Consider the following 9,696-nt stretch of genomic DNA (forward strand, 5'->3'; position numbering starts at 1 on the left):
AATGAAAATGCATCTTGGTAATTACATTGCTATCATCAATCAAGGAAATATGTGAGACCTCAACGCGATAGTCATCTTGAATACTCAGTGAATACCAAACAAATTGTCAACTCTGTGAAACCATCTTGTACATTGTACACTGCACAGTGTATTGCAAGTGGACAGGTGTATCAAACATGTCCAAGAAAGTCTTCCCTGGAACAGCTGAAGACAGACACTGGGAAAGGGTGTGGGAATGGAGTTGGTTCTCAAAGGGGAGATCACACTCTGAAGCTACCTAGAAAATGAAAGGACTTGTCCAAGAAAACATCTTCAGAAGGATAGCTAAGACATGCTCTTGGCTATGACAGTCTTGAGCACTTTCCTGGGAATCCCAGTAAGGATGTAAGTTGAATGTAAATCACCTGCCTAGCAGGGAATCTCAGAAAGTATTGTTAGTGAAGTAAAAAATTGTATGGGTCTAGTTGAAACTACCATCAGAAAATGGGAAATCTGAATATGTATTATGTTGAGGAGTGTCATTTCCTGCATAGATAAGCATCTGCTTAGATCCTGCCATAATGGAGCTGTAACAGTCTTGCTTGCTTCATTACAGAACTGCCACTGTTACAAGGTAGGAAAGAATGCACTGTGAAAAGAAGTATTTGTCATCAGTGTGTCTCCAATGGGTGTTTTACCCACACTCCCTCAAAAAAGAATTGCATGAGGCTTTACTCTGCCGAACCGCAGGAGCTGGATTCAGAAATGCAGAATTAACTAGGTAAGTAAATCCGTGGGGAAGAGGGATGCCAAAGAACGTATAAGCTGTGCATTACCATGACAAATTCTTCCCAGGGAATGGGGAGCATGATATTTCAGTCACCACTTGCAAAGTCCAAGGAAGAACTGCAACTGTTGGGAGCTGCAGGGACAGGCTCAGCTACACAGAATCACAGAATTGCAGAATGGTAGTGGTTGGAAGGGACCTTCGGAGATCACCTAGTCCAACCCCCCTGCCGAAGCAGGTTCACCTACAGCAGGTTGGTGGCAAAATAAAACTCCTCATAAAACTCCCCTCTGAGTAACACTCTGGCTTTAGGCTGCATGAAGATATGGGCAATATGGGCAGTTGTCAAGAGCAACTTGGAGCTTTGATCTATTTTGTTGTCCAAACTCTGCCTTTATCAACAGGAACAGAAATCCAAGTGTGGACTTTTAATTAAGGCAGATCAGGCTCTGCTCTGAGAGATAACAGCTCTCTAAGATGAAGAGGGTCTTTCACTTTACCTGAGGTAGTCCATAAGAGAAAATTCCCATGGTAACACAAACATGACTGCTCATCTCCGGGGTGGCCAGGTCCTTTATAACGCACCTGGCAGAGAGGGAGACTGGGAGAGTAGAGGAATTTTGAGATGATACCGGAAATTCCCATGCTAAGAGTACACAAGAAGAAAAAAGACACAGCATTCAACCTGCATTGCCAGGATGTGGAAGAAGAAAGATGAACTGAAGAAGAAATTGTGCTTACTAGCCTTCGCATGTCTGTACACATGCTGTGTACAAAAAGTAAAGACCCCTATGTGCTGGTTTTGATGTTGTACATTGAAAACTTCCCTGGTAAATAAAAATAAGTATGTATATTCCCCATGTGGGTATGCCAAATAGCCAATGACCTAGATTACAAGAACCTAGAATAAAGGTATATTGTCACTGGAAAGAAAATCTCATCTTTCTGTCGGTTCCAGATCGAAATACTCACATCCAAATGAAAATCATCTTTCTAACTAGTTGCCAATGAGAGCAAAACTCTTAATCTTCTTCTGATCCTTTCCACACAGTCCTTTACCCCATGCCTGGCTATATTTTTCAAGTCTGCTCTCCCCCAAACACCCACACACAAGCTATGACTATGTCTTGCAGATTCTTTCTATGTAACACTGCTAAAATAAGAGCTTTCCTATCTGTAAACACAGGAAACCTCTCACAGGAGCTCAAATTTTAATTGCTACCATATTTTTTTTTCTCTGGCTCTACTGAGATCACTTCCCGAGATATCACGCTGTGAACCTGTCATTCTTTTCTAAACATACTTTCATTTTTTTCCCTCTTAAAGACTATGCTATTATCGAATCCCAGATACCCCCTGCCTACCAGGGAATAGGCAAATGAGCTTTTGACTCTGTCCTGCCCATATCGTGAGAAGCCATTCCTTTTTACCACATTTTTAAACAGAGATTTGTACCAACTAAGGCTGTTCTCAGGCCTTGTCCTATGTCGTATGCAAACTTAAAACAAAACAATCAGCTTATCATTAAGAAAACTCTATGCATATTTGTTAACATCTCACTGGTAAGGGGCAATAGGAGTTCAGCACACCTTTCTATTCAGAATTGCAAGATCTTTCTGCAGCTTCACCATAAGTTTTAGATTTCATTATCCTGAGTAACTAATGCAAATTTTGTTATTTTACTATTCATGCCTTTTTCCAGATCATTCGTGAACATAATGAATGAGTCACAAGCACAGATCCTGGGGGGATGTGAATCATAGAATGTCTTTTTACAAATACTGACCAGTTATTCCTTGTTTTATATTCCTAACAAGTTGTCAATGGCATTTATGGGGAAGTCCAAGAAACAGTTTATGACTGATCCCTTGCCTGTAGTTCCATCCCCTGCCGCAGCTATTTCAACCAACTTAAAAAACTTACTGGAAACCTGATAAGCCCAATGGTACTCTTCCTTTTTAGAGTGAAATACTTTTACTTCTCTTACACCCAATCACATGGAAGTGCACATACTCCAAGTAACACACTTCATAAGTACGCAAGCGTGCACCGTGGAAATACAGGAATGAGGCTACTGTCTTGTGTACCATTCACTTAAACACACCAAACCTGCAAAGCGGACAAAACTCAGTGTCGTTCCCTTGTATTTTCATGAAACTTCCACAGCAGCCAGTCATGAAATCTGTGAAAATCCACTGATAGCCATGGGGTGACAGTCAGGATTTAAACTAAAAAAGGGATCGTACAGGTGTCATTGCAGGAAGAAACTGACCTGCACACTAAAGCAGTTGGGATTAATTTTCAAAACTTGGATTGAATTTCCAGTTGTAAGGGACCATATTTCTACACTTAGCCAAATTTCTGTATATATTTCAATGTGTCACACTTGTGCGGAAGGCTCACCTGCAGCTGCTCCAAAGCACAGAAAGTATATCTTTAATCCATATAGCTAACTAAGGTCACCAACTGCACCAGCAAAGCCAGAAGGTTCCTACAAAGTTCAACACTGAGCAGAGAGAAAGAGCTCACATGGACCTGCCTGACCGTGAATATAGGGATGATATTTTCAGGCTTCTTGGTCCTCAAAGAGCTCCATCCTCAGAGATTTTCATATGGAATTCTATGGGCCCTAGTAGAACCTGCAGTGCTTACTTTATAGAAAATTGTCTTTTTTTTCACAATTTTTAGACGCAGAATAATAATGCTGATATACTTGTTCTTGAATATTGACATTCCTCAATACCGAGGGCTGCTACTCAACAGTGTCTGCCCAGCACATCCCTGCCAGAGGAAGTCTGAAGGCAGGTGGCTATACTGAAAGGAAGCATACATACTGTAGGGCAGGTATAATCTATGGCACACTTAGCAGTTCCACTTTCCACTTATTTATCCTGTCCACAGGCTGACTCCCTGCTAAGAAGAGATTTGCATGCACCTCCTCCCCTTGCAACCTTGGCTTCCTCCAGGGAAAAACCCAAGCATATCAGCAGAGAGGGAGCCCTGGGGAGGTATTGTGGGACTGCAGGAATACTAGGAAGAACATCTACCCAGTAAATTACAAAGCAGTATCTACCAGTATAGACATGATCACTTTGCCCTACTTCAGCTTCAGGTTTCACACATTTCTTTATCTATGTCATAGGAAGTTCTCCCTATCACAAAAACGTTCCCTGGTTAAACAGAGACTTATTCACTCATGTCACCTTCTTTTTGTTGAACTACACAATTTTTCTTCTGTCTCATAGAATATAGCAAAATAGCTGGCATCCTTGTGGCTGTTTTCTGAAATATTTTCAATTTATGAACATATTTTTAAAGGTACTATTAATGAAATGAAGTACAATGTTATAGAAATGATCTTATTAGTCCTGCACATAGTTACACTGATTCCTACTTTTAACGGATACACTGCTACCCACTCAAAGATGGTGTCAGCTCTGCTAACTACAGCTTTTTACTAAATATTCATATCCATTTGGCAATGTGCTACAGCTCCAACACCTTTTCCAACTCCCTGATTTCCAGGATGTGGTAAGCAAGACTTGTATTTTTATTGAACTCAGTTCCCTCTGTTTGACTGCAGCATGTCTGTATCCTGAACTATAAAAATTACCTTTGAAGCACACCTTTGGTTATATAAACTGGTAAAAATCTGTGGGGAAGATAAGACTGACAAAATGAAAAATAGCCTTCATTAAATGCGTGTTACTACATTACGAGCCTTTTAATAAGGAGGGACTCTCCAGCCCTTTAATAACTATGAGAAAACCCCTGCTACCAACTACAATTAAGGATGCTTTCGTACATAGATGTGCACTGGCATACACAGTTCTCCCAGGAACTAGCGAGAGCTAATTCTAAGGAATAAAAAACAGCTAATAAGACATCAATCTCTGAAGGAAAAAATCAACTTGAAAAAGAATATACTTAAAATTTTTGGCAACTTTGAATTTCTTTTACTATTTGTACAGCTGAAAGCACCATAAACTGCATGAAGAAAGAATATAAACATTAGTTTTGTAAAATTCTCAAGGGAAAATACTGCAAATATCACCATAAAAATATTTTCAGTCCAACACTTTCTGATTCTCTTGCACTTTCTCTGACAACCCCAGGATGGATTAAATTTGATACTCGGTATGCTTATTATATGTTTGATATGATCTGTTTAGAGACAAAACATTGGAGATCTTCCACTACATTTTTAATATATTCAGGAAGAAAAAAAAAGTCTGAATTCTTTCTCTTTGGACCATTAGAAAAAAGGTTTATAACATATTTTCTACCCAGGACACTATCCTGCTTTTTCTAATGATGGGGGAACTTACAACACAAATTAAAGAAACAAATGGCCTATAAAAGAAGCAGAAAGGAATTAGTTTTTGATTGTATCAAAATGTAAATCCTTGAAAGACCATTATCTTCTAAAAGAAAGATGATTCTAGGTTTCCTTAATTGATAGACTTATGGAATAATTCATACAAGGAACATATAGAAATGAATGTGGTATTTTTTTCCATTGAAGGGCTTGAAAGAGATGATGAAAAAAAAAGCTGCAGTGCCATAGTCGTCCTTGAATGCACAGCTGTGAAGAAAAAAATAGGCAAGGCAAAGGGAAGACTCTATATGACTGTGTAGACAGACAATGTATATTATAATACACAGTTTTAAATCCTTATTATCTGTATTAAAACCATTCATAAGAAATGCCAAAATCTTTTTACCACAGTAGAATTACCCAGCAAACAAGCAAGTCTTGCCAATTCTCTTGCAAATTTCATTTATTTAATGTTTCTGAGATTTGAATACAAAATAATTTATTCCCCAGTACATCTCAGGTTCTCAAATTCTGTGTGTGACATCAAATGTGAGAGCATAATGACAGCCACGAGGATCCTGGTAAAGCTAACTATGCAGAAACTGGATGCTGCTGGGGTTCACAGGTTTTAATTTTTATGAACTTGGACCTGTGGAGCCAGTTCAACCGGTCTGCAAGTACTTGTGTATCACTGCCAAGATGAGCACAGAGCACAAGACATTGCAACAGACCTAACTAAGAGAAAACTAAAAAAGAAACATTATATACATATTTAAAATAAATATTAAAAGATGTTTACACATTAAGGTAACAGCTGAATTGAGATACCTTAAAAATCACTTGAAAGATGAAGCCATTGGCAAGAGAAAAAACAAATGGTGAATAGAACAGAACTTGGGAATATTGGTAGTGATTAATTATGAATTGTTACCAATATAATCTACAGAGAACACCAAGTGTTTCCAGCAGCAGAAAATCCATGACGGTTCTCTCTAGCTTCTTTTAAGCTAATAAGATATCTTAGACATCACGTCCTGGGAAGGGTATCAAATGGTAGATGAATACAGAAAACATTTGTCCTTAATTGCAAATTATAAGAGCAAGGATCATGAAAACATATGAGAAAGAAAAGGGTGGTGGGATTCTTGAGGTTTATAAACTAAAAATGTTAAAATTGAAGTGGTGAATGAATGGCTAATGTGCATGTTATAGGAATATCATGACTGTGTTTGGTTTGGTGGCTGATGTTCTGACAAATCCTGAGAGGACGTATTGCTATGTATTGGCATATGTCAAACATGTAAACTAGCTTCAACCACTGTTACTTTTTTTTTTTTTGGTGCATATTACAAACACCCAAGAGTCCACTGCTACAAGGAGAAGAGAATTGGCCTATCATTAACTAAGTGGGCTAACAAAATTAACCACGACCAAGGGAAACAAGATATTGCCTTCAGCTGGGCCAGATCAGTGCACAATCCAAAGGAGACAAATGGAGAGCAGACTCGATAACTGGGGTCTCTGAGATGCTTTGAGAGGAAAGCTGATAAGTTTGAACCACTTTAGCATCAGTACATTTTAAATTTCCTAGCTCAGTAGAAGAAATCAGCAGTATAAAATTGGTATGTCAAAAGGCAGGAAAATAATCTGATCAGACTGTAGAGATAAAACAATATGGCAAAGAGAGCAAATCAAAGAAGGATGAAAAAATGTATTCTATTTCTATCAAGTTAAAGTGGCTAAATGTGACACCTTAGCACTGTGAAAATGCTCATGTATGACCATGTACAGGAGCAGTCGAAACACCTGGTTTGAGACCCAGAGCACCTGAGACATAGTCTTTGGCCTGACTCAGCTGAGAGATGTGCTTACAGGAGGAGGAAGGTGGGTACAAGGAGACTACCACAGGTACTGCTGCAGCATGAGCATGCATTCACCATGCTTCCCCAATAACTGAAGCAGAGCTAGAGGTGAAATCCAGAATCCCTATGCCACATAAAGATCTACCTGTCAACAGGGAACATACACAAATATTGTCGCTTTGGAGATGCAAACGTTGCTAGGGTGAATAGTTCTCTCTGCAGCTTGGCTTTCTCTCATGGAAATGAAGCTCGACAGACATCAGAGTGGTGGGTCCCTAAGCAATCCTAGGTGGTCACTAACCACTTACATAACCTCGGGAAATCATATCACTTTTCTGTCTTTTTGTCACTTCTTGTTTGTCTTGTCTGTCTGGAATGGCAGGTTTTAATGTGATTAAAGAAGAGAGCGATTATCTCTCAATCTATGTGTGTAATATTAGAGTTCTGCGCTGGAGTTCCCAACATTCTCAGCCGGGGCCACTAGGTGCTGCTGTAATATGAGTAATTAAAATAATAACTATTATTATGGAAATTACATATATTCTTACTGTGTACAGTTTCAAAAAGCCTAGAAGCCAGACAAAAAAACTTATTCTAAATTTGTACATTTCTTGAAAAGTAAGAACCAAAAGACCCGATTATTCACTTCACTGGTACTCAGAATTTTTCCTTTTACCTTTTGCAGCTTTGCAGAAAAAAGCCACAAATACCTTCCCCCTTTAAAAATGCACTGAATAAATTCAAATTTTTTTTTGTACTCCATTTCCATTTTTAAGCCTAGCTTCAGCAGTTTGCTGTTATGCAAGTTCATCCAAATCATTACACTCCAAAATCCTTGCCAATTACACAATTGTGCACCTTATTCACATACTATTTGGATGTGAACCGAAAGGCAAAGTTCTCAGCATGTGGGAGCATGACTGGAACTACAAATGATTCAGTAAATGCATGGTGATGTTCCTGAGGCTCAGATTTTGTTCCTGTTAGTTCCACAGCCTTCTAAGGACACTTTATCTTATTAAATGTCGTTGACTAGCCATAAACACAGTAAAAGATTAATAAGACTCCATATGAATCACAGTCACAAAATGCTTCTTGCCTGAGAGTATTAAAATGTCTTTAAGCAGCTGCCAACTATAGCTCAGAGAGCTATATGACTAAAGTGCTATTTCTGAAAGTCTTGGAGTCAGTGCATCTAACTGGACTTTACAGTGGACAATCCAAAAGGCTATTTATATTCAAAAATAATTTGGCAAGCCGTGTTCATCAAACCAGTTTTCCAGACACAAAGACTCCACTTAAAAATTTGTTCTTGGATTTACTGCCCTTAAAATGACGTTAAATGAAATTATCTGGATCATCAGAAGAACAGGTCTGCTAAGGCAGTTCTGGATTAATTAGAAGTGATGGAAGTTTTGCTGCTGGGTTACCTCAAGACCCAAAGTTAGTGATCACAGAAATGAAGTGACAAACACTAAGCATGTGGGAAAAAAAGTACCAGGAACACTATATGAGAATTAGGACTTTATATTAAACATGGGACAGAATATTCACAGTTTAAATAAATCATTATTAAAAAGCATTTTAGGAAAGTGCAGAGGTGCCAACACAGACTAAAAATATATTTTATTCTTACCATTTGAGACTGGCTCCGGGGACAGCCATTGATATCTTCAACCTTTTCATTTGCTAAACAAAAACAGTGAGGAGAAAAGCAGAAGTAAACAATGAGATAAAACTTTCCTTTCCACCCCAGGCCAAAAAAAAAAAAAGAACTAAAAAACAAACCAAAACAACAACAACAAAAAAACAACCAGAAGAAGAGCAGAAAAGACACAGCGATAAAGTGCACAGGGTTTTGTTGACACAGAGCTCCTTTCTAAGTAAAGCTCAGTCGTACAGTAACAACACTCTTGTTAGCAGCAGTTGCTTCCACATGCCAAATCATGCAAAGGGGGAAGTGCGAAGGAGGTCGCTGCTAATTCTTCAGCCCCTGCAAAATAACTGCTGACATGAAATCTTCCACAATTGTCTTTGCAGGGTCAGGATACAGTTTCAAGGCATCCCAGAAAGTATGAGCCACTCCAACTAACAAAATGCACACATGGGAGACATATGGTTTAATGGAGCATTCATTTCTGACAATTCAAAGTGTGTAAGATACAGTTCTGGCCATTTAAAGTATGGTTAAACAGCCACTTCCAAACATGCTCACATAAACATATTTTTTAATTAAGACAAGGATGAACCACACAAATATCAGAGACATATGGACCCAGTCAAATTGTATTATTCAGGGTTCATCTTATTGTTAAATACATTCAGCTTGAATTATATATTCCCCCATGCAAGGAGTCAGCTCGCGGTGCTTCTCTCAGCCCTGGTCTTACCGATGATCTGGATGATTTCTGCTAGCAGAACTCCATCTGCAATGTCCTGTTGCAAATCCTTGATCAACCGCTTGTGGCCAGATTTTGCTAGGTAGTGGTTAGCCCAGTCAGTGTAAATCTGCAGAGCGGAGGGGGAGGGCAAGGGGGAGAGAGGGAAGAGAGAGAAGAAGACAATAAAAATTCTTAAAACAAATGTTGGCTTGCACAGCAGAACTATTCTGGATCACAGTCCCATTTAAGAAGTCAGCACCAAAGGAAACAATTTTAACGTCGTGTTTTTTGCCTTTTTTTTTTTTTTAAAACAGCCATGCCTCTCCCCCTGCCATTCTCTGTTTTATTTTAACTTCAAGTGATTCAGGC

At 38.8% G+C, this 9,696-nt stretch overlaps 1 protein-coding gene across 1 annotated transcript in view; it reads right to left on the reverse strand.

Annotated features, from left to right (window-relative positions):
- NAV3 (neuron navigator 3) overlaps positions 1–9,454 on the reverse strand; it is a gene marked incomplete at its 5' end in the record, with an annotated part of 193,789 nt that extends 184,335 nt beyond the window's left edge. The window contains 2 exons of the mRNA XM_009892466.1: positions 8,583–8,635; positions 9,337–9,454. Coding sequence (XP_009890768.1) covers positions 8,583–8,635; positions 9,337–9,454 — 171 coding nt within the window. The remainder of the gene's footprint in view (positions 1–8,582; positions 8,636–9,336) is intronic.
- Positions 9,455–9,696: the final 242 nt, after the last annotated feature.

The sequence above is a fragment of the Charadrius vociferus genome, unplaced genomic scaffold (assembly GCF_000708025.1).
Source record: "Charadrius vociferus isolate BGI_N301 unplaced genomic scaffold, ASM70802v2 scaffold839, whole genome shotgun sequence".
NCBI lineage: Eukaryota > Metazoa > Chordata > Aves > Charadriiformes > Charadriidae > Charadrius > Charadrius vociferus.